This window comes from Neophocaena asiaeorientalis, unplaced genomic scaffold (assembly GCF_003031525.2).
Source record: "Neophocaena asiaeorientalis asiaeorientalis breed wild unplaced genomic scaffold, Neophocaena_asiaeorientalis_V1.1 scaffold152, whole genome shotgun sequence".
NCBI classification, from domain to species: domain Eukaryota; kingdom Metazoa; phylum Chordata; class Mammalia; order Artiodactyla; family Phocoenidae; genus Neophocaena; species Neophocaena asiaeorientalis.
Genome location: NW_020185338.1, coordinates 3,829,510 through 3,851,654, shown reverse-complemented (window position 1 = coordinate 3,851,654; position 22,145 = coordinate 3,829,510). Strand labels below are relative to the sequence as shown.

Sequence of the window (22,145 nt, the reverse complement as noted above, 5' to 3'; positions counted from 1 at the left end):
GAATCCCGGGACGATTCCCACTCTCCGTTATCTTCTGAACAGAGGCTTCCCCCGAGGATGAATCGTTTGGCAAGGCTCGGCCGCGGCTGGTTACCCTGAACTTGGGCCGGGAACCGCGCGGAGGGGCAAGGGCAGCCCCCAACCCTCTCATCTGGCGGACACAGAACCCAGGCCTCGGGAGAAGCGGCTTTCTCAGCCTCACACTAGGACGGGCCGAGTTGGGAACCGATCCCAGATTCCTCATTCCCAGTCCTCTGCTCTTTTCTGCTTTTTCTACTGCGTCTCAGCCCCAGAGGTGATGGGCACTCAGGGCTGGGGGGTGGCAGAGCTAGAGTATATAGTTTAACTATTACACTAGGCTTTGCCAAACTTAACATTTTATAATTCCATTCCACAAAAGTGTATTGCGTCTCTGAGTACAAGGCAGTGTAGTGGCCCTTTAGAGAAATCTAAGACGAGTCCTAATAAGCCGTCCTTGCTCTTAAGGAGATTACAAGCATGCTATAATTACATACATGGCTGTATTTCTAATAAGGACCCAACCACGATTTTCTGTTTGTTTTTTGGATTTTGTTTTGGTTTTGAGCTCTGGTTATCTCCAGATAGTAAGAAAAATAAAAGTTAAAAACCAGGAATAGAGGAAGAAGGCCAGAGGAAAAAAAGAAAACTAGAACTACATAAAGAATTGTGTTAACATTTGTTGTGTACCTTTGTAAGGTAAAAGCACCATACTAAAGGGGGGAATAGAAAATAGATATTACGAAAAGACATGGGCTCCACCTGCTCTTTTCTATGTCAGGGTTTTCAATGCTCTTTTCTATGTCAGGGTATAAACCAAATAGATAGCTGAGGCAAAATGAAAGAAAAAAAAAATCAAGAAATGAGAACTTTAAATAATAAGCTTTCAACTAGAAAATTGCCTGATAAGTTATGAGTGTTTGTATAAATTTTAAAAGATTATATATACATATATATACTAAATACCCTTTCAAGTGATTAGATGGTGAATTTAAATTTTACATAGAAATTGTGATAACTGGAAAGAGGACAGATTAATTACAGAGGAAAGATGAAAATTTGCATTGGGGGGTGTTCAAATATGGTATTCTCTTCACTGCCTTGAAGGCAGTAGATACTACACTATATAAAACTATGCCTTGTAGGCAGTAGGTACTACACTATATAACTTAATCATTAACTTAAGCTCTGATGAAGCAAACAGAGTAAAACTTTCAGTTGTCCCTGAGTGTGAAATGTTTTACTGCATCAAGGATAAAGAAAAGCCAATGTTTTCTCTTTTTTATTTTGGTAGATGTTATAATGTAATTGAAAAAGCTGAAGGGTGTGTGTGTGTATCAGATGCATTTTTTCCCCAAGATCTATCCATAAGAATAGCTTGCTTTTTGTTTATTAAGACGTGTAAAAATAATGTTCTGCTTAATAATTTACAAAATTAACAATTGACGCATTTAATTTTCAGTTATGTGCAGTATTTGCTACCAAATGATGTCATAAAGTTATGAATGTTTGGATAGAGGAGTAGAAATTTAAGATGCTTTGGGGGGATGTCTGTTTCGGGTGTAAAATAATATGAAACAATTTGAAAGGTAGTTGGATCTGGAATTCTAACGTATCTAACTACTAAAGTAAACAGAAAATTCATAATTAGCTCTTGAAGGAAAATACTAGGAGATATTTTCTCTACAAAATCACTTTGTTATGAAATAAAAAACAGGTATATATTAAATTCGGTTCAAGGTTTCAAAAGGCAGTCCGAGATATTTGTGAATTCATTTTAATGTTTTTACATCACCTTTCAGAAGTTCCTCAAATACAGTTTAATTCTGAATCCTGTAGTTTCCCGCCTTGTTGCTAAAGTCCTCACTACACGTAATTCTGCTAATGATGCTTTCAAATAAAACAATCACTAAATGAGTATATGACATTTTTAGAATAATATATAGATCTATAGCATTAAATCAAACGCATGTTTCTCCTGAACAAAACATTTATGCGTAGAACTCGAGAATAAAATGTGCTAGGAACAGCAGACAACTACTTTCAGAGTAAAATTTCTATCATATCCCAAACTTAAAAAAAAAAAAATCTGTCAGCAACCATTAGGCATACGGCGCTTGTCACCTGGAGCACACGGAGTATTTTAAACGTGTTTGCGAGCATATTATTATAAGGCTTTCTCAGCAAAAAAGAAAATTAAGACGGGCATGCCAAGAGCGGCCAATCTAATCAGGATTTGCAGAAATCACAAGTCGGAATTTGCAGACCCAAGAATTATTTTTTCCAGAGTAAACAATCTTTACTCCAAAACCAAAACAAGTCATCACCACGAAACAGTCCTTCCCTACTCGCCTTCTCGCCAAAGTTACCTAGCAAATCTCGCACTTAATATTCTAAGAGGCACAGATATGCCTAAAACGTTTAAAACTCTGATCCAGAATTAAGCCGCTACAATCAGCCGAGGAGTTCAGAATACAAATTCAAGACCCCTTTAGAAATTACTCAAGTAGATCAGAGAGAACCTGGAAAAGGAAGACTTTTTTTTCCTCGAACTCGGCCCACAGAGCATTCCCCCGCGCAGGGTCCCGCGGCGGCCGCGGCGAGGGGAGAGGCCCGGAGAAGGGACACGCCGGCCGGCAGCGCCGCACAAAGAAACCGGCCGGGGGCCGGGGCAGCAGGAAGGCGGGCGGACGGGCACAGGACGCGCGGCCGGAGCAGCGGAGCGGCCGGGGCCGGGCGTCCCTCCCCCTGGGCCAGGCGGGCGGATCCGGGGAGGCGGTGGCTGCCCGTGACCTCAGAGAGTTGGAATGCGGGCGGGGGAGGCGCGGACAGCTGCGCCCGGCCGCCGGGGAGGGGGCGCGCCGCGGCTTTTTTTAATCCTATGACCACTTATTTTAAGAGTTTCCAAATAAAGCAAGGCTTTTAATAAAAATGAGAGGAGGGGGATATTATTTCGGTGCCATGTAAAGGGTTTTATTCCCGTGTTGTTCTTAGGTGTTCTGTAAAATTCTATTATTGCTGGAGTTGTTCGTTTACTCTTATACATTTCTGAAAACAGTTCAAACATTCAATTTCTTCCTCCCATACTTACGTCTAAGGATATAGCCCATAAAAAAAGGAAAAACACTGATTGGTAGTACAGGTTGCCAAAGTCCCCTTCCTCTGAAAAAGGTTATTCCTCAAATAACCTGTAGGTCTTCAAAAGAGCTGTGTGCTTAATGCAGTACAAAGTAAAGCCCTTAAGGATGGGGAACTCCAGAGTCAAAATTGTCTGGGTTCAAATCTCAGCGCCAACGCTTACTTAGCTGGGTCGCCGTGTGCGAGTTTCTTAACCTTTCTGTGCCTGCTCATCTCCTGTAAAATGATAATAATAATCATCACTATCTGGGCTTCCCTGGTGGCGCAGTGGTTGGGGGTCCGCCTGCCGGTGCAGGGGACGCGGGTTCGTGCCCTGGTCCAGGAGGATCCCGCATGCCGCAGAGCAGCTGGGCCCGTGAGCCATGGCCGTTGGGCCTGCGCGTCCAGGGCCTGTGCTCCGCGGCGGGAGAGGCCGCAGCAGTGAGAGGCCCACGTACCGAAAATAATAATAATAATCACTCTCCAGTAACTTGTGTGAAATGTTTCATTCTAAGCCCTCTTAGCAATTTCTATTATTACATGGTATTATTATACTGCATTATTATTTTTATTACTGCATGGCAACACTTAAGCCAAGGAATAAAATTCTGTGTCCCTAACACCATCACAATTGGGTGTTTCGCCTTTCCTTGGCATATGGTTTGAGTGATTGGAGCAGAGAAATTTTTATTATGTAAATTTCATTTAAATGATTTTTTAAAAAAATATGTTTGTTTCTGGAAAGCTTTCTTATGTTACATTTCATTTAGATCTCATTTTCTTCAACAGTTAACAGACACTTAGTGAGTACTTCCTCATGGTCCCTGCTCACAAAGGACTTCTAGTCTAGTGGGTAATAAACCTACACACCGCACATACACATGACAAACAAGGCCTAAGTGGAAAGCGCCATCCTGGAAGTAGGAGTGCGATGGAAGAACAAACCCTAGGCAGGACTCAGCTTGGGGTAATGGAGCTCAAGGCAAATAGGATTACATGTGTTTCTACATGGAAGAAAATCAATTCTGCTTATAATTGAATTTCAACTGGACACCATGAGGGGGTCAATTCGTGTGCGAAGAAAAGAGAAAATGACTGGCTCTCTGGTAGAAAAACTGAAATTATGTGTGAGTCTTCTCCATCTCCAGCCTATCATCAAGGCCTGCCACTTCCTCCTTTGAAACATCTCATGAATGCTTTCTTTCCTCTTTGTTCCTGAATGCCCCCCTCCCCTCCCCATTCCAATCCAAACCTTCATCCCTCATCATTTTACATCTGACTTACTGCAACAAGGGCGGTCTCCATGCCTCTGGTTTCTGCTCTCTCTTCTTTCCATGTGAATACCAGGCTTACGTCTCCTTGGGGTTTATCACTCCCAATGGACCCCTAAGGCTAAGCTGTTCTGCCTGACCTTTAGGGCCTTTCTGAATCGGCCTCGTCCTTATTCCTCTCTTCTCCCCTACTGCCCCCATCAAACCGTTTCTCCTGGCCCAGAGCACCTCCGGCCCCCCTTCCCTTTGTCTAAGCCTTCTGTTGCTCTCCAAGCCTCAATTCAAGGCTCTGCTTCCAACACAACTTGCTAGCCACCCCATTCCACAGTGATCCCCACACTTGGCAAGAACGTTAAAAACTGTTTCATGTAGGCTTCTTTTATATCTCCTAGAATTCCTAGGACACTACTGGGCAGAGGGTAGGCACTAAATAAAAACTTGTTAATTGAATCGGGAAGAAAATAAAAGAATTTTAAAAATAGAAAATGATTGTAAAACCCAAGCGATGTTATACACTGAGCTGAACTTCCTCCCTCACGGTCCACAAGTGCCACTTGCTGACCAAGTCCTTAAGCTCTATTTTCCTGTAACCATGTTAATTTGACAGTAACAGCCCCATGACAAGCCACTTGAACAAAGGCTTCAAAGTGTTCGGCATGAAATTATTATCGGTTTCTGTTTGTATGGAAGGAAGTGAAATAATTTATATGGTTCAACCCCAAAAGATACAAAACGGTGCAAGGAAAAGTCTCCTTCTTACTTTCCTGCTCTCCTCCTGGGGGTAACTGGTGTTACCATAATACTATGTACCCATCTACAGGGAGTGTGTAGATGAATAAGCAATTACATATCTGTCTGTATTTTTACCTCCTCTTGCTACCCAGAAGTGATATACATTCTTCTTCCTGTGAAGGTAATTCTCTTTAAAACAAAGTAAAAATTTAAAAATTTCTACAGTAAAAAGATGTTCAATAAAGGGAAAGAAATTGTGGTTTTGGTGGTACACTGACTGATACTTCCTTAGGGGTTAAGAAATTAATCTGCTTTGATACTTGGTGAGTACCCACTATCTCTCACTATATAAATTACCATGATGATGCTGGCAATATATTTGTTGAATGGACAAGAAAATGAAGAAAAGTATGTCAGCTTCCATAGCAAAAGCAATTGCTGTGACTGGAATTCCCAACACTTAAGGGCTTTTGATCCAAGGGTAGACATGCCATGAGATATTCACTAATGAAAAAACTTGTCTATTCAAACCTCATCTCTTGGAAGCCAAATGCTGCAAAGAGAAAGATAAATAAGATGTATGCCCCTGTTCTCAAAGACTCACCATGTGAGGAACAGGTGAATATATAATTCTAGTAGGCAAATACACTTAATGGGTAGATATTCTAAGTGGAGTGATATTCAGTTTATCACTATGATCAGCTTCTGGCTGTGTCTGGAAGGACAAATAAAAAGTTCATTAGGCATTCAAAGAAAAAAAGAGAAAAGCATTCCAGGCTGAAGGACACCCCCAAACACCTCTCTTCTGCCCTCCTCTCCCCCGACACTTGCAAATGATGTGCAGCACCCAGTTGGAATGCTGCCCTGAGAGGAGGCTGGAGATGCTAGGGGGCCAGTGTTAGAAGACAACGGACTCCATGCAATTGGGGTTAGTACTCGACCTCTTTGACTTCAAAACCAATGCTCTTTTTAGTAATCTTCTCTCTTTGAAAAACAGCCCAGAGCTCTCAACTGGGATTCATTGAAATCTAGTCCTCATTGTCTCCTAGAGCAAAATATGTCATTCCTCCTGAACTGGAGAGAACTTCCACGCCGGAAAATAATTCTCATTGTCCTGCTTAGTCTTTTTCAAGTTGAATACCACTAGTCCCTTTAATGGTTTCTTTCAGGCATCATTATGATCATCTTCCTCTGGATGCAATGTGGTTTATGAAGATGCATCTTACAGGGCAGCACCTGTAACAATGTCAGACCACTGAACACCATCGGTTTAGTGGGGTCATCCCCTCTGTGATCCAGACACACTCCTGAGATCTAAATATGCAAGTTCTTAAGCAGCCTGCGAGTCTCCTTCTGCAGTTTTAAATGGATTGTCTTGAAAGTTGACTCTTTCTTGAATACATTTAAAAAAAAGTTTTACCTATTCTGAATACATTTTAATGAAAACATTCTCTATTTTTCATAAAATGTTCTTTCACTATTATCTAAATATTGACTAAGGATTTTGTATGCAGTAATGGCAAAACATGTGTTTGCATTCTTAGTTCTGAAATGGTGGGTAAAGAGATAGAAATAAGGTGCCTGTCTTTTGGATTGTGAATGTTGTGAATGCAGGGACTCAGTCTCACTCATCTTTGTGCTCTGGCTCGTAGCAGAGCATCTGACTCAGGGTAGGCATTTAATTTTTAATCAACAACCATAGTACTGCAATGAGCCAAGCACAGTTCAAAATACTTCCCAACTATGAACTTACCTCATCCTCATAATAACTCTGTGAAGGAGAAACTGGTATCATACTTATGTCACAGATGAGGAAACTAAGGCAGAGGGGATAAGCAACTTGCCTAAGGTCTCAGAGAGGGTAGAAGAGCTGGGATTCAAACCCAGACAGTCTGGCTCCAGGGTCCCTGTTCTCAGTCACTCTGCTCTGCTGCCTCTCATCAATGTTGAATGAGTGCGTGATCATTGGATTTATCCGTGAGGAATGCTTTTGTAATGTAGGTCATTAATTAATTTTATCCTTCAAATATTTAATAAGTGCTTACTATGTGTCTAGCATCCCAAAAGAAATTCTGGAGAAATACAGACCTACAAGGAGTTTATAATTTTGTTAGAGAGAACAAACGCACATGTGCACACACACATACACGCAAATGAGATGAACATTACAGAAAGGATAGTGTCATACTAGTAGCTCCCACATAGACGTTATAGTAATTCCGAAGAAAAAAAGGATTCTATGAGATGAAGGACCGTGTGGCCGACAGACCCTAGGTGGCCTCAAGATTTCTGCCGCTGCTGTTTACACCCTTTGTAACCCCCTCCCCTTGAGTGCAGGCAGCACCTGTGATTTGCTTGCAGCTAATGAATATGCACGGATGAAGGATTTTGCAATCTAATTTTGTAATTAAGACCCTAAATCAGTTGATTTGGGGGTCAGGCCCTGGGAGGCTCTGGCTTAATCAAATGAAAGCCTTTAAAAGAAGGACTGGGCCTTCCCTGAGCTGAGATCCTCTCTTCCCGGGCTTGATGTAGTGAGCAGCCATGTTGGTGAAGCCCTTGGCAAGGAAGTGTGGGCAACATCTCTGACCTGAGGGTGGCCTCCAGACAACAGCCGGGAGAAAGCTGAGGCCCTCACTCATAAAGCTGCAAGGAGGTTAATTCCGCTTACAACCTAAATGAGCTTCAAGGTGGCTTCTTCCTCGGTGAAGCCTCCAGACTAGAACACAGCCTTCCTGACACCTCAACTGCAGCTTTATGAGACCCTGAGTGGAGAATCCAGCTAAGCTGTGTTCAGATTCCAGACCCATGGAAACCACAAGATGGTAAATGTGTGCGGTAATTTGTTATGCAGCAATTAATAACTAATGAGACCACTTCAGGAATTAGCAGATATGGGGAGAGGGGAGTCCTCTCTCTACGCTTACTTTGATCCTAAGGTTTTACCGCGGCTCTCCTCCCGGCCAGCAGAGGTCGCCAGAGTGCCGGCTCCCCAGGCCCGAGTGCGCGCAGGCGCAGGCTTAGGCGCAGGCGCGCTCGACTTGGCTCCAGCCGGTGGGGGCGGGTCACGCAGAGCGCGCGGCCGGGAGCGGCGGTGGTGGAGGCGGTGAGGCTGCGGGCTGGGAGCTGGACTCCGGCTCCCAGTAAGCGGAGCCCTTCGCGGTGCTGAGTCCACCGCCGGCCCCGGAGCCATGGAGATCGGCACCGAGATCAGCCGCAAGATCCGGGTGAGGCCCGCGTCGGGCGGGGGCGGGAAGCCAGGCCTCGGCGGGCGGGCGCGCGGTTGTCAGGAGTAACGGGGGGTGTGGGGCCCGGCCTGGACGCCGCGGCCTGCCCGTCGCCGACGCTTTTGACTGGCCGCGGGGTCGGCGAGCAGCGCCTCCTCGGCCAGGCCGCCTCGGGCCTGGGCGCAGCCGCGGCTTCAGAGAGCGGGCTCGCGGCTGAAGAAGGAGCCGCCGGGAATCTGAGGGAGGCGTTGGGGTCCCGGCGAGAGCCGCGCGGGGAGCTGGAGGGGGCGCCGCGGGGGCCGCCGCGGAGGAGGGGTTCCGGGGTGGGACTGGGGGGCCCGAGGCGTCTCCCCACCCCCACTCGGGCGCCCGGGGGGCAGGAGGTGTGCGCGCTCGCGAAGTTGCCTCTGCGCTGGAGCCGGTCTGTTTTCCCAGGGCCGCCTTTCTCACGCGCACGATGGTTTTTTTCTTCCCTCAGAGTGCCATTAAAGGGAAATTGCAAGAACTAGGAGCTTACGTTGGTAAGTCTTCTGTTGTTAGCCTAATAGACTTCAGAATTTGCAGCGAATTTAATTTTAGGAATGCATTTTTCCTATCATGCCTTTGACTTTGGAGAGACGCCCTTTTACCTTCGAATCTGATACTCCCTGGTTACTTCTTTTCCGTACTATCTTTCCATTGAAAGCTTTATATGCAACCTTGTTTTTTTCCCAGATCCCCTTCTAATAGGGTGTTTTGAAATCCTTTAGCTTCCTCTGTTGAGGCTCTGTCATATTTTCCTTAATATTGGTCTGATTTCTATTGTTTTTCCTATTTTCTTTCCTTTCCTCTTGAACTTCATTTTTCAGAGTTATTATTTTGCATATGAATGATGCTGTCTGGCATTTACCTCTCTCGTGGTTCAGTGAGTTTTATTTTCAGATCTCTTTATTTTTCCTGCCCCTTTTTTTCTTACCTCCCGACGGTAATGTGTCTTTTTTCTTTTTATTCTTTTATAAATTATAATTTGAGTGTTTACTCTGGGCCAGGCACTGTGCTTAATTATTGTCGTATATGCATTAGGTCACGATAATCCCCAGGAGAACACTGGAAGGTAAGTGGTAATATCCCCAGTTGTACAAGCAGGGAAACAGGCTTTGGGTGCTTGGCTTGAGCAAGGTTTTATGGATTGAGACCTGCGTCTGTTTGGCTCCAAAGCTGGTGCCTCCTGTAAAAATAATAGCTACCACTTATGATAGTGGTTCTCCAGGTGTGGGAGACCCCAAGGGTCTCTGAAGTCAAAACTATTTTCATATTAATACTGACAGGGTATTTGCCATTTTCACCGTGCTGACATTTGGACTGTACAAAAGTGGTGAGTAAAACTGCTGGTACCTTAGCCCGAATCAGTATCTCACACCAAACTTTACAAGAAATTATCGTATTCTTCACCACCCTTCCACTTGCAATTACAAAGAAAAAAAAAAAAAGAGGCCAGTTTCATTTATGAATGTAAGTGATGAAGTAAAGTATTTTTTTAAACCCTGGCCCTGACTACATCTTTTTAATATGTGGTGTTAGGAAACAGGAAGTACTCATAGTACTTCTGCCATACTGAAGCATGATGGGTTGTCTTAAGGCAAAGAATTTGTGTGATTGAGTTGAGAACTGACCTAGCCACCTTTTTCATGGAATTTTTTTTTCTTTTGTTTTTTTTGGAACTATTTTTTAAAGTTTAGTTGATTTACAATATTGTGTTAGTTTTAAGTGTACAGCAAAATGATTCAGTTTTATATATATATGTACTTTTTTCAGATTGTTTTCCGTTATAAGCTATTAACAAATATCGAATACAGTTCCTTTTGCTATACAGTAAGTCCTTGTTGCATATCTGTTTTATTATGGTAATTTGTATCTGTTAATCACATACTCCTAATTTATCCATCCCCCTCCCCCCTTTTACCCTTTGGGACATCATTTTTAACTTCTAAGAAAGACTAACGGGCTAGTTAACATAATTTGGGTTTTTGGCAGACATTTTCCTGAAAGTGAGCAAAGGTAAAGAACTAGTAAAGTTTGTTGCCAATGACAAAGTTGAGCTTTCAAATAAAAATCAGAATTTTGGAAAATTTGTCTTCCTCCATAAATTTGACAGCGTGGTGATATTAGCAAATGGTTCTTCTATACTGTATAATGAAATGTATCTGTATGCCAGTGGTTTGTTTAGCTCAGTGAACCAGTAATTTTTCAAATGACCAATGCATGAATGTTTTTAAACTGTACAGGGATAAGAAAGATCCATTAAAAGTGCAGGATGGATCAATGGATTTTCATGTAACAGAGTACAAAAAGGTCATTGATACAGTTTTTAGTTTCAGTATTGTTGCTTACCTTCAAGAAACTACCACTCGTTGAGTTTTGGTGTAGTATCACAGAAGAATATCCACATTATCTGAAAAGGGTACTAAAATACCCCTTTTCCCGTTGCATACCTGTGTGAGACCAGATTTTCTTCACATTCTTTTTTTAGAACAACATAAGACAGGTTTATTGTTTATGGGATAGGTGTATTATTTTAAACAAATTAAGAAATTAAAAATTCTGAGTTGCAGTTTCTAGTATGATAAATATCAGTAGCTATATGCACATGAATAAAAGCTGTTTGGGATCATCAGTAATTTTCAGTAGTGTAAAGGGGGCCTGAGACCAGATGGTAGTTTGCCACATACTAATTATTTGTTGTCAGGATTGTTGTAAGACTTTAACAGATAAGAAAATTGAGCCTCACAGATTAACGATGAAGCTGAACCAGGATTGTTTATTCTTTTATTCATTCAACATTTAATGGATGCCAGCTTTGTGCCAAGAACTTGTTTTGGGTCAAAAAGAAATCCACAGAAAGCCTACAGTGAGAACTTCAGTAATTCTAGCACATGAAAACATAAACACATATTACTTGGGTCTAAATTCAATCTGATGATTCCTATCATTTATCAGAAACCTCAAACCAAGAATTTTGAGCCTGTTAATATTAAAAACCTGGTTACAAGCTTGACGAAGTCCAATGTGAAGTGTAATTGTGGTAAAGATACCATGTATTTTATAGTTTTCAAAATATTTTCATAGAGTTCTGTTTGTACCTGAACACAATGCTGGAGTGGCGATGGCAGGTAATTTACTTTTTTACAAATAAAGAAATGGAGTCTTGGGAGGGCTAAATACAGCTGGTCAGCAGCAGATTTAAGACCCAACAACTCAGGTCTTCTGGGTCCTTGATGTTTCTATTATGGTTGCTTCATAATAGAAACTTGGTGAGCGAACAGAAGGATAGGAGTCACTCCCGTATGCTCCTCTTGAACTCATCTGTCCCAGCTGTTACCATATTGGCACAGCTTCTCAACTTGTTTGCCTCTGCTTCTTGACTGGAAGTTTCTTGAGGGCAGAGACTTCATATTGGTTATGTCTCAGTGGCCTAGCAGAGCACCAGATATTTTCATAAATGTTGATTAAGTGGGTAAACAAGGATCACCATTAGACTATTTGAAATATACATTGTTTACAGTTAGCTACCTGATTATTTGAATGTATAGGCATCATTGTCCTTCTGAAAAGGGTGACTTTCTAATCCCTTTCTTTGTGCTGAAGTACTGGATACCTTTATATGGAAACAATTCTTTAGTAAATATTTGAATATCTATTTTCAAGGCATTGAGTGGGATATAAAGATGAGCAGCTGTTTGTTAAGAGTTGATACGGTTTCATTTGTGTGTGTGTTTAAAATGGAGTACTTTAGTGAGATGGCAGTTATAATTCAGAGCAGTCTTAAATTCACATTTTAGGCAGTATGAACTTGCAGGAACCGTCAACATTTTATTGTTTTTCAGTACATAGATTTCAGATGAACTTGAGAATGCTATTAGAATTCTGTAGGAATGTATCATGAACACTTTATTTTATTTATTTTTTGGCCGTGCCACAAGGCTTGCGGAATCTTAGTTCCCAACCAGGGATTGAAGCACCGAGTCCTAACCACTGGACTGCCAAGGAAGTCCCAGAAACACGTTAGTTTTCATTAGATTCTTATTTCTCATTTTGTGTCTACTGAGAGAACGATGTTACGAATTTCTAACAGCCTTGTTGAAATATAATTGTTATAAACTCCACCTATTTACAGTTTGCTATGTCTTGAAATGTATACACCATAATCAAGCTAATGAACATATCCATCACTTCCAAGTTTCCTTTTGGGTTTTCCTGGGGCTCTTTTGTATCCTTCCCTACCGTCTGTCCTTGTCCCCACCCTGTACCAGAGCAACTGCTGATCTCATTTACATAAAATTTTATAAAATGCAAACTAATATATAGTGTCAGAAAGCACAGCCTATTTGTTTTCATTACTGACATTATGAGGGAGAAAAACTGTCAAGACTGCCAAAGCACCCCAACTTTGTTTTCCTTTCCTGGGTTACCAATGGCAGCCCATGGTAGGGACACTTTGTGTAAATAAGCTGTGAGGCTTATTTACTAAAGTTGCCAGAAAGCAGTGGAGCCTTTTGATACTTTACAAAGAAAATAACAAATGACTGGCTACTTGTTCTTTTATCTCCTCACATTGAATTGCATGCTTCTAGCAAGTATTCTGATTTCTCTGTTTCCATTTGTAGATAGGGCTTTAGTGTATTTGTGCTTTTCTTGAACTGGATTTTTGATATTTCTTCTTGGAACAAATGTCTGATAGTAGTTCTGAAATGAACCTTTCTGCCTACATAGAAATGTTGTGAATATTTAAGGTATTAAAGAATCTAAAGGAATTTTTTTTGGTAGGGATCAAAGTTCCTGATAAATAGCTTTTGCTTTCCTATCTTTTTATTGTGGTGGTTTTGGGGTTTTTTTTGTTTGTTTTTGGTCCTAGACCTCACTCTCATAATTCACTGTTAGGAGGGTATAAGAATGAAACAGTGAGTTGAATAGAAATCATTTAACTAATCTTAAGATTAAATTTTTTAAATGATGTATAATTTTGGGGCGGTTTTAGTTTATTTGATGTTGTTGCAAGTTTGTTACCCTAATTAAAATCTGCCTTTACCAAGGATAAAGGTGTTCCTTGAGAAATGAGTGTCATTTTGAAACAAACAGGCACAAAACTGAACAAAACTCAGTATTATTCTTGAGAAATGTCCAGTATGCTTTCTGGAAGCTTTTCTGAAGTTAATGAGCATTATTAAAAAAGATTAAAGGAAATTAATGCACTCTCAAGTTTGATACCGTAATTCAGCATATCTAGTTATGTAAATATTTATTAGTTATTCCTAGTTACTGTTCTTCTAGTAATTGAAATACTTATGGAATAAAGAGAAAGAAAGCTATACTTTTTGTCCAGCATAATTCCACTAGAGCTGACATTCTTAGAACTACATCTATATTTTCAAGCACATCAGCTTCATAGAAGAAAATATTAAGGAAAGCATAAAAAGTTTTTATATACTTTTCCTTTTAAATAGATGAAGAACTTCCTGATTACATTATGGTGATGGTGGCCAACAAGAAAAGTCAGGACCAAATGACAGAGGACCTGTCCCTGTTTCTAGGGAACAACACAATTCGATTCACCGTATGGTATGTTTCTGAATATTTACCCCTCAGACCAAAGTTTGGCTCAAGTCAAGAGTAGGTGTTCTGTCTGAAAAGAGGTTCTTGAGAGGAGAGTCAGATTCAGTGTTGTGAGGCAGGTTGTGAGTGTTGAGAGCACAGCCTCTGGAGCCAGACTGCCAAGGTTGAATCCTGGATCTGCCTCTTTCCTTGGTTTCTCCATCTGCAAAATGGGTATCGTAAATCACCTTTATAGGGTGGTTGTGAAAATTAAATAAGCTAATACATGTAATGTGCTCACAGCTGTGCCTGGCCCATAACAAGTCCTTAGTATGTGTTGACCGTAGTTAATACGTTTCTTTTGTAAACTTCAGCATGTTATCATTCCTTTCCCTCCACCAAAACCAGTTATAGATGTTTTTTGCACTGGGTTGACTTCCTGAATTGCTTTCTTCAGTCAGCTAACTTAGGAGGCAAGGTTTTTTGACAAAATTTCAAATCGTTTTTTTAGTTTGGAGCTTTTTGAAGTCTGGAATTTTGAAATAGACAACTTTGTGTTCAAATATAAATCAGTATTTTAATTTCCAATGTCCTATTTCAAACCACATATTCCTTTGGTTGAGAATACTGACTAAAAGCATTAGATTTAATTTATGAAGGCAGGCCAGGTTCTGGTACCAGGTTTGAGGTAGAATGAGAGTTGGGGGAGGGTAACGATGTGGCTGAGAATAGAGCAGGAAGGATCATATAAAGGTCCTCACTGGGAACCACCAGTTGCAGCACAAGTTGATAGATGGAGCAAAAGTTGCATGAGCAGTGGCCTGCTTAATTTGAATGGCAAGAGACTGGGAGACCAGATAGGCAATAAAGAGGGATATGAAACTGGTTAACTTGCCTTTAAACCAAAGTTTGTCTTAAAGGCATTTTGGCCCCAATGGGCAACTGTATCCTTTATAACTCTGGTGAAGCTTTCTTGAAATTCCACACAGAATTCTCTGGGTTTATATTACACATTTTTGAAGAACATTGAGTGCAGTGGTTGTTCCTTAAATGTTTTGGTACATACACTCCTACAGTGTGGGTGACCTAACCCACTTATTATGGTTTGTCCCCAGAGTTTACCAAAAGAAGAGAGATCATGGTGCTTTTGCCTGGGGAAATTACCATTATCAAGAGTACTGCTTTTCTTTTTTTTTTTTTTTTTTAAAATGCTTCAGCGGTCCAGGTACTTGTTTTGTTTCATGTACGTTTTTTATGACTAGACTTTTGGTTCAACATTTGGATCACTTTGAGTCCCAGTAACGTAATATGGGACATTGACCTAGTAGATCCTTTCTCAGATAACTTGAGGGAGTGCTTTTGACAAATTTCTTACATAAGCAGACTGCCAACTGAATTTGAATTTAAAATCACATTAATTCAACTCTTTCATCTTGCCATACATTTTATTCTTCACCATGTACTGATAAAAGTGATGGTGTCTCTGTTTTGACACTTTGCTTTCTTAAGTGTTCATTTACACCCGCCACAAACAGACTATTCTGATTCTTTGGAGCCCTGCAATAACTGTATCCTAGGGGATAGTGGCATGTGACCGGTTTCTGGGTGAAACATTATTATAATGAGATATTTCTGGTGTTTTTAGGATGCCTGGCCTCCTGGAAGGATTGTAAGACAATTTTGCCTTGTACATAACTACTAAAATAGGTTATATTATAATTAAGGTTGTGGCTTGTCTACAGCTTTAGTTTTGAAAACAATAGTTATAATGAAGTGATATAGTATATTTTGAGATTATTTTTAAAGTTTTTTCACCTCTCAGGATTGAGTTCTTCCAGAAACCATCTAAGTAGATAAAAAATAAATTTAAACTGTGCTTAAAACAATTTTAATAATGTTACATTACGTTTATGGTATTTTATCTCCTTTTATCTACCTTGAATCTTTAGTTCTTTTGAAACAGAATGATATTCTTTGTGGATCAGCGCTGTGTGGTCAGATGATAATCATTGCCCTTATTTTTGCAGAGGCTAGGTGTTGAAAATAGTGATGAAAAAATAAGATTTTTGATTATTCTACAATATTCATGTACAGCCTTTTTAAAAAAATGTAAGACTTAATTTTAATACTATTTATCCATTAAATTCCATTCAGTACCATCTGTCAGTGTTTATCTGAAGACTAGATCTAAAATGTCATCACATTTAGAGTGACAGTTGAAATCCAATGTTTCTTGATTAACAGAAGCTTTTAACTTTTTTGGTTTTTTTCTTTTAGGCTTCATGGTGTATTAGATAAACTTCGTTCTGTAACAACTGGTAAGGTTCATAAAGATGATGTGTGAGTTTTTTTGGAATTTGCTATAGCATATGATCATTTTTCTGAAGTCACTTATACTGCTTTGGGGAAAAAAACCCATAAATTTGAAAATGGTAGTTCATTTGAAGTTTTTGAGGAAGCCCACATTTTTATGAATTTAAAAGCAATAAACTTAATATAATTCGAAAATGATTTGAACAAGGGAAGGGAAAGTATGCAATTTATTCTAAGGAAATAATTATGGATGTGTGCAATGATTTAGCTTCAAGGATATTTCTGTGTTTTATAATTGAAAATTAAAAGTCCAGTAATAATAAATTAGATATATTATTATATCACTATGTATGGAATAATATTCACCCCTTAAAAATGTTGTGGAAGAACACATGTTTATTGCTTTAAAATTGGTGGTGAAGAAGGGGAAGGTTCAAAGTAATAAAAATAGCTTCAAGGGACTGTGTGTTTTTCTTTCTAGACCCCTCTAGTCTAAAGTCTTCCGATACCAACATCTTTGATAGTAATGTACCTTCAAACAAGAGCAGTTTCAGTCGAGGAGATGAGAGAAGGCATGAAGCTGCAGTGCCACCTCTTGCAGTTTCTAGCACTAGACCTGAAAAAAGAGAATCTAGGGTTTCTACAAGTTCACAGGAGCAGAAGGCTACTAATGTCAGGTAAGAGTCTTGTGTAGACCTGTGGGCAGGTGGGTGTGTGTATGTGACATTTACGTTAGTTAATATGTCTTTAAATTGCTGTTTTCAGAAATTTTTGGAAATGAGGTGGTCATGAGCAGTTTTTTTGAATAAAATAATGAAGGATAAGTCCAAAGTATGATTACCTTTTATATAAAATGTAGTAAATCAAAGTTTAAAAAAAAGAAAGCAATTTCAAAGTAGTTCTTAATGGACTACATAAAGGGATTATCCATACTTTGTCATTAAGATGTATCTAAATATCCTTTGTAGAGTTGAAGATACTGCTCTAAATTGGTAACACACCCTTTTTGGTTTTGTTTTCCTTTTTAACAGACAGACTTATGATGATGGAGCTGCAACCCGACTAATGTCAACAGTGAAACCTTTGAGGGAACCAGCACCCTCTGAAGATGTGATTGATATTAAGCCAGAACCAGATGATCTCATTGATGAAGATCTCAATTTTGTGCAGGAGAATCCCTTATCTCAGAAAAAACCTACAGTGACACTTACATATGGTTCTTCTCGCCCTTCTATTGAAATTTATCGACCACCTGCAAGTCGAAATGCAGACAGTGGTGCTCATTTAAACAGGTTGCAGTTTCAACAGCAGCAAAACAGTATTCATGCTGCCAAGCAACTCGATATTCAGACTAGCCGGATATATGAAACAGGACGTTTGTGTGAACCAGAAGTGCTTAACAGCTTAGAAGAGACTTACAGTCCCTTCTTCAGAAACAGCTCAGAAAAGATGAGCATTGAGGTTTGTATATACTTTTAAATTCTGACTCATTAGGCTGAAAATTGTCAGTTCTTAATACTAAATTGTACATGGAATAACTAAACACATACTGCAAGGTTGTTTTAAACTGATTTCTGTGCTGCTCAACATAATACATCAGTCAGATTTTCCTCTCCACAACTGGCTACAGATATTTTACATCTTGTTTACTTTCCTGGATGCTAACAGTTGAGACAGCTTTAACCTTACCTTATCATTTTGTGAGGATTTTAGGTCAATATTAGATCCTTCACAGCAACTGCTAGTGAACAATTGAGTAACTCCATTTTATTGGTTTCCTCAACAGTACTATATGCTGCTGTTTATAAATGAATTAAAGCACTGGTTTTTGTTTTAGCTAAAGGTTGGCTATTGGAGATATTACTTGTATTTTTATAAGAAACCAGGGAAATAGCCCATGAATTCTTAATGTGCTTGGCGTTTTCTTGAAAAGAAGCAAGTATTCTGTAGTAGAATTTTATTTTCTGAGACTAGGTAAGTGGAAATTTATCTGATTGCAGGAAGAAAACTTTCGGAAGAGAAAGTTGCCTGTGGTAAGTTCAGTTGTTAAAGTAAAAAAATTCAATCATGATGGAGAAGAGGAGGAGGAAGATGATGATTGTGGGTCCCGTACAGGAAGCATCTCCAGCAGTGTGTCAGTGCCAGCGAAACCTGAACGGAGGTACCCGAACATGTCTACATTAATTTTTCATCGCCTGGTGGAGTCTTCTGGGTTCCTTGAAGAGGGTATCATGAAAATATAAATTTAATACCATGTAAGACTTTTCCATTGGTTTTTGAGCAACACTTCTATTAATGAAAGAGAAGTTGCCTAAAACTGGAGAAGATTGCAAAGAATATTAAAAACTGTAATATGGGTGGGAGGAAGGTTGATCCAAATTCATTATTTTAAAAAGTTATAAGGTTCTCATCCAGTTGGCACTTCCTAAAAACTACAGCTAGTCTGTTCCAAACCTGAGAGAAGGCTGTAGTAAAGGTATAATGGATGGCTGGCATGTAAAGAACTCAAATCTAAAATTTAATCAGTATACCTTTCTTAACTTTTTTAGACCTTCACTTCCACCTTCCAAACAAGCTAACAAGAATCTAATTTTGAAGGCTATATCTGAAGCTCAAGAATCCGTAACAAAAACAACTAACTACTCTGCAGGTAATTTAAATGTATTATGTTGACATTAAGTAAGAGATTTCTGTAAGTCTTGAGTAAGCTATAGATGATTGCTCCTCAAGTTGTGATAAAATACAGATGCCTGCCAGATGTCAGGACCAAGGTGAGGTTCAGAGAATGATTAAAAGGAGATTTGACCAGTTTGAGAAGCTTTCCCGACTGTCAGTGGAACTTAGTTCTCTGAGCAACTGTAATGGCTTTTACTCCCTCTTTCTAATGTATGTGAAATATATAACGGAAATCTTAAAGGGAGTTTTGATAAATATGAGACTTTTCATATTTATAGCATTAGAGTCAACATTAGATATGAACTTATGTTATTTAAAAGGGAGCAAAATTTGAAAATATTAAGAGCCTGAAATTAGAAAAATTTGTCTAATATATGAACAGGTTGGTTTCTTTCCTCTCAGTAGAACCCATTACTCTGTGCCCCATGTGCTATAGCCAATATGTAAAATTTTCTGTTAATAAGCTGTGATGATTACCCACTCTAAATTTTTAAATTTTATTTTTGCTATGGATTTGATGACTGTTCTTTTCGCATTGTTCTGCTTTTCTATTCTCCTTTGCATCTTTATATATGACCGCTTTCTAAAGTGAAATAAACTGTAAGCTAGCAACTTTTGAGCCTGATCGTCACCTGTCCCCTTGCTTCTCCTCATCCCTAATTTAACCCTGAACATAAACAGCTTTTGGCTTATAGGGTAAGGATTATCAGGCAAAGGCCAACACTTGACATAACAGTTCATCTGTTTACATTTTCTTTTTTGGTCTGTCAGCAATATTGAGTGTTTACAATGATGAGAAATTCAGACTTAATCACTGTGACCTTAATTTCCTGCTTTTGTAATTGGAGAGTTTTCCAATTTTTTTGAGAGATAACATTGAAATTCTTTCTTCACCTAGGTTATCTAGATTACAGTTTGAAATTGTTATAGAACCATGAGGCAGAACCCAGACTACATTTGGTTAAAAATGAATACATGTGTGCTGCAGTGTATTTATGGCATGTAGTTTAAAATGTATAAATGTTTACATAAGTATGGGTAACTGAGTCATAGAATATTATAAGGAAAAATGAGGTGTCTATGAATTGTTTCTAACTCCTCATATTCTAAACCCAAGGAGGCATTTATATTTAATATGATATTCACTGTTGAGTTTTGAAATATTACTTCATTTGGATTTCCATCTTTTTTGCTTTTTATATAAAAGTTTCACAGAAACAGACACTTCCAGTTGCCCCCAGAACTCGAACTTCTCAAGAAGAATTGCTAGCAGAAATGGTCCAGGGGCAAAGCAGGGCCCCCAGAATAAGTTCCCCCATTAAAGAAGAGGAAACAAAAGGAGATAATATAGACAAAAGCCAAGGTAATAATTTAAATGATATTTCATTGCCTATTACACTTTTTTCATGAGGCATTAAATATTTTCCAGTGGGTATTTATGAAATGTTGGTTATACTATGAGAAAAGGGCTTATTAATAGGCCCCCAAATAGAATAAGGGACCATGAGGAAAGTCTATACCTACACTTTTTAGAATTTAAAAAATCTTATCATTAGGGAAATTTTTAGTGTTCTCAGAAGTGTAGAGAATAGTGCAATGAATTCCCATGAACCCAGTCACCTAGCATTAATAATTGCCAGTCTTTAGAAAGCTTCTACTTAAAGATACATAGATACCTACATTCTTCCTTTTCTTCTTTTTGTTAATCCTACCCCTCTTCTCTTAAACTTGAAATCTTTAAATCTCCCCTCTCTGAGCATCCTGTCTCTGACCTGCCAGAACTGCCTTATTGTCCCAGTGATACTACTTTATCCACTTGTGTCTGACGTACTTCCAGCTGATCTTTCTGCTTCCTTTCTCTCAACCTCCCACCCCCAACTCTTGCACAGACTCTCATGTCTGAAGTGTGACTCTGATCATGTGACTCTTCTGTGAGAGCATTTATAGCTTCTCTTCCTACTGTGCATTATCTAGGACTGATGTCATCAGCTTGGCCTTTAGGCAGCTTCTGGTCCCTGGGCCTGCCCAGCCCTTCTCCACTGCTCTCCAACCTGTTTCTTCTGTTCCCATCAGGAAAGAGTCTAGTTCTTTTCCTCTTCTACTGAGATCTGATTAAAAAACCCCACCAAAACTGTATGCTTGTCATGACTTAATACTTTTACAGTGCTGGAATACATTTTTTCATTCCTCCTCAGCTGTGTCCTTTAAATTGTTCCAGGTTCATCTCAAATTTACTTGTTTTGTGAAGCCTTAACGATTCCATCTTATATTTGTCTCTTCTCTCTTTTTTTAAAGAAGTCTTTGACTATGGTGTGCAATTTGCTGTGTCAGCATTATGTGCAGTTCCAATAAATCATGGACCTGAAAATGGGAAAACCCTTAAAGTAGCCAGTAGGTACTAACTGGGCCCATTTGTGAAGAGTAGTTGGAAACTGGGATTTGAGCTTTAGTAAGGATTTGCAGTGAGTTGAAGTCTGTCAAACGGTTTTGAATCTGTGATTTCATGATGGCATTTTTAAGTAAACAATCGGTCCTTTTGGAGGATAATAGATACTAATTCATTGTCTTGGAAACCAGAGAAATAAAATAATTGAGCATTTATGCTGTCTTTCCTTTAAGGATGGTACCACTGGGTATCAAAGTAGTATAGGAGTTAGTACTTGTTTTTGTAAGTGAAGTTTTATTGGAAGTAAACTATGCCCATTTGTTTATGTATTGTCTGTGGCTGCTTTTATATTACAACCACAGAGTTGAATAGTTGCAACAGCCCATAAAGCCCACAGAATTTAAAATAGAAAATGTTTGCTACCCCTTGTGATATAGTAGATGAAGGAAGCATCTTTGAAAATTATTCTAGCTAAGAAGTGAAAACAAAATGATAGAATTCTAGTGGTTTTTCCCAACTAACAGTGAATTAATGAATCTAGGCACTGATAATGGCTACTAAAATGGTTTTTAAAGTGAAAATCAGCCATTTTGTGCCTCCCAGTGAAAGAATAAAACACTACCTTAGTCTTGCCAGAGGATTTGAACCGGAGTGATCAAGCCTCTGATGCAGCAGTCAGCTTGCAGGAAGTACAGAGGCCAGAGGAATATGTTAATTGCTGCACCATGAGTGTGCAACAGGCAAAGTACCCTCTCTGGGGCACTGTATAGGTCAAACAGCCTGAGAATTCTAGATTAAAAGACTTAAAAGACAAAAGGGGTAAGATTAATCTATAGT

General features: G+C 39.4%; 1 protein-coding gene across 9 annotated transcripts in view; it reads left to right on the top strand.

Moving 5' to 3' along the window:
• The first annotated feature begins 8,202 nt into the window (after positions 1 to 8,202).
• Positions 8,203 to 22,145, top strand: part of ZC3H14 (zinc finger CCCH-type containing 14) — a 40,071-nt gene continuing 26,128 nt past the window's right edge. For 3 of the 9 annotated variants that reach the window (XM_024736262.1, XM_024736261.1, XM_024736265.1), the window contains exons 1-9: positions 8,330 to 8,365; positions 8,844 to 8,886; positions 13,846 to 13,960; positions 16,211 to 16,251; positions 16,728 to 16,923; positions 17,278 to 17,707; positions 18,247 to 18,407; positions 18,796 to 18,896; positions 20,130 to 20,285. In XM_024736262.1, coding sequence (XP_024592030.1) covers positions 8,330 to 8,365; positions 8,844 to 8,886; positions 13,846 to 13,960; positions 16,211 to 16,251; positions 16,728 to 16,923; positions 17,278 to 17,707; positions 18,247 to 18,407; positions 18,796 to 18,896; positions 20,130 to 20,285 — 1,279 coding nt within the window. Of the gene's footprint in view, positions 8,366 to 8,843; positions 8,887 to 13,845; positions 13,961 to 15,048; positions 15,159 to 16,210; positions 16,252 to 16,727; positions 16,924 to 17,277; positions 17,708 to 18,246; positions 18,408 to 18,795; positions 18,897 to 20,129; positions 20,286 to 22,145 lie in introns of those variants that run through there. The other 6 variants (XM_024736266.1, XM_024736260.1, XM_024736267.1 and 3 more) reach the window with 4 other exon arrangements.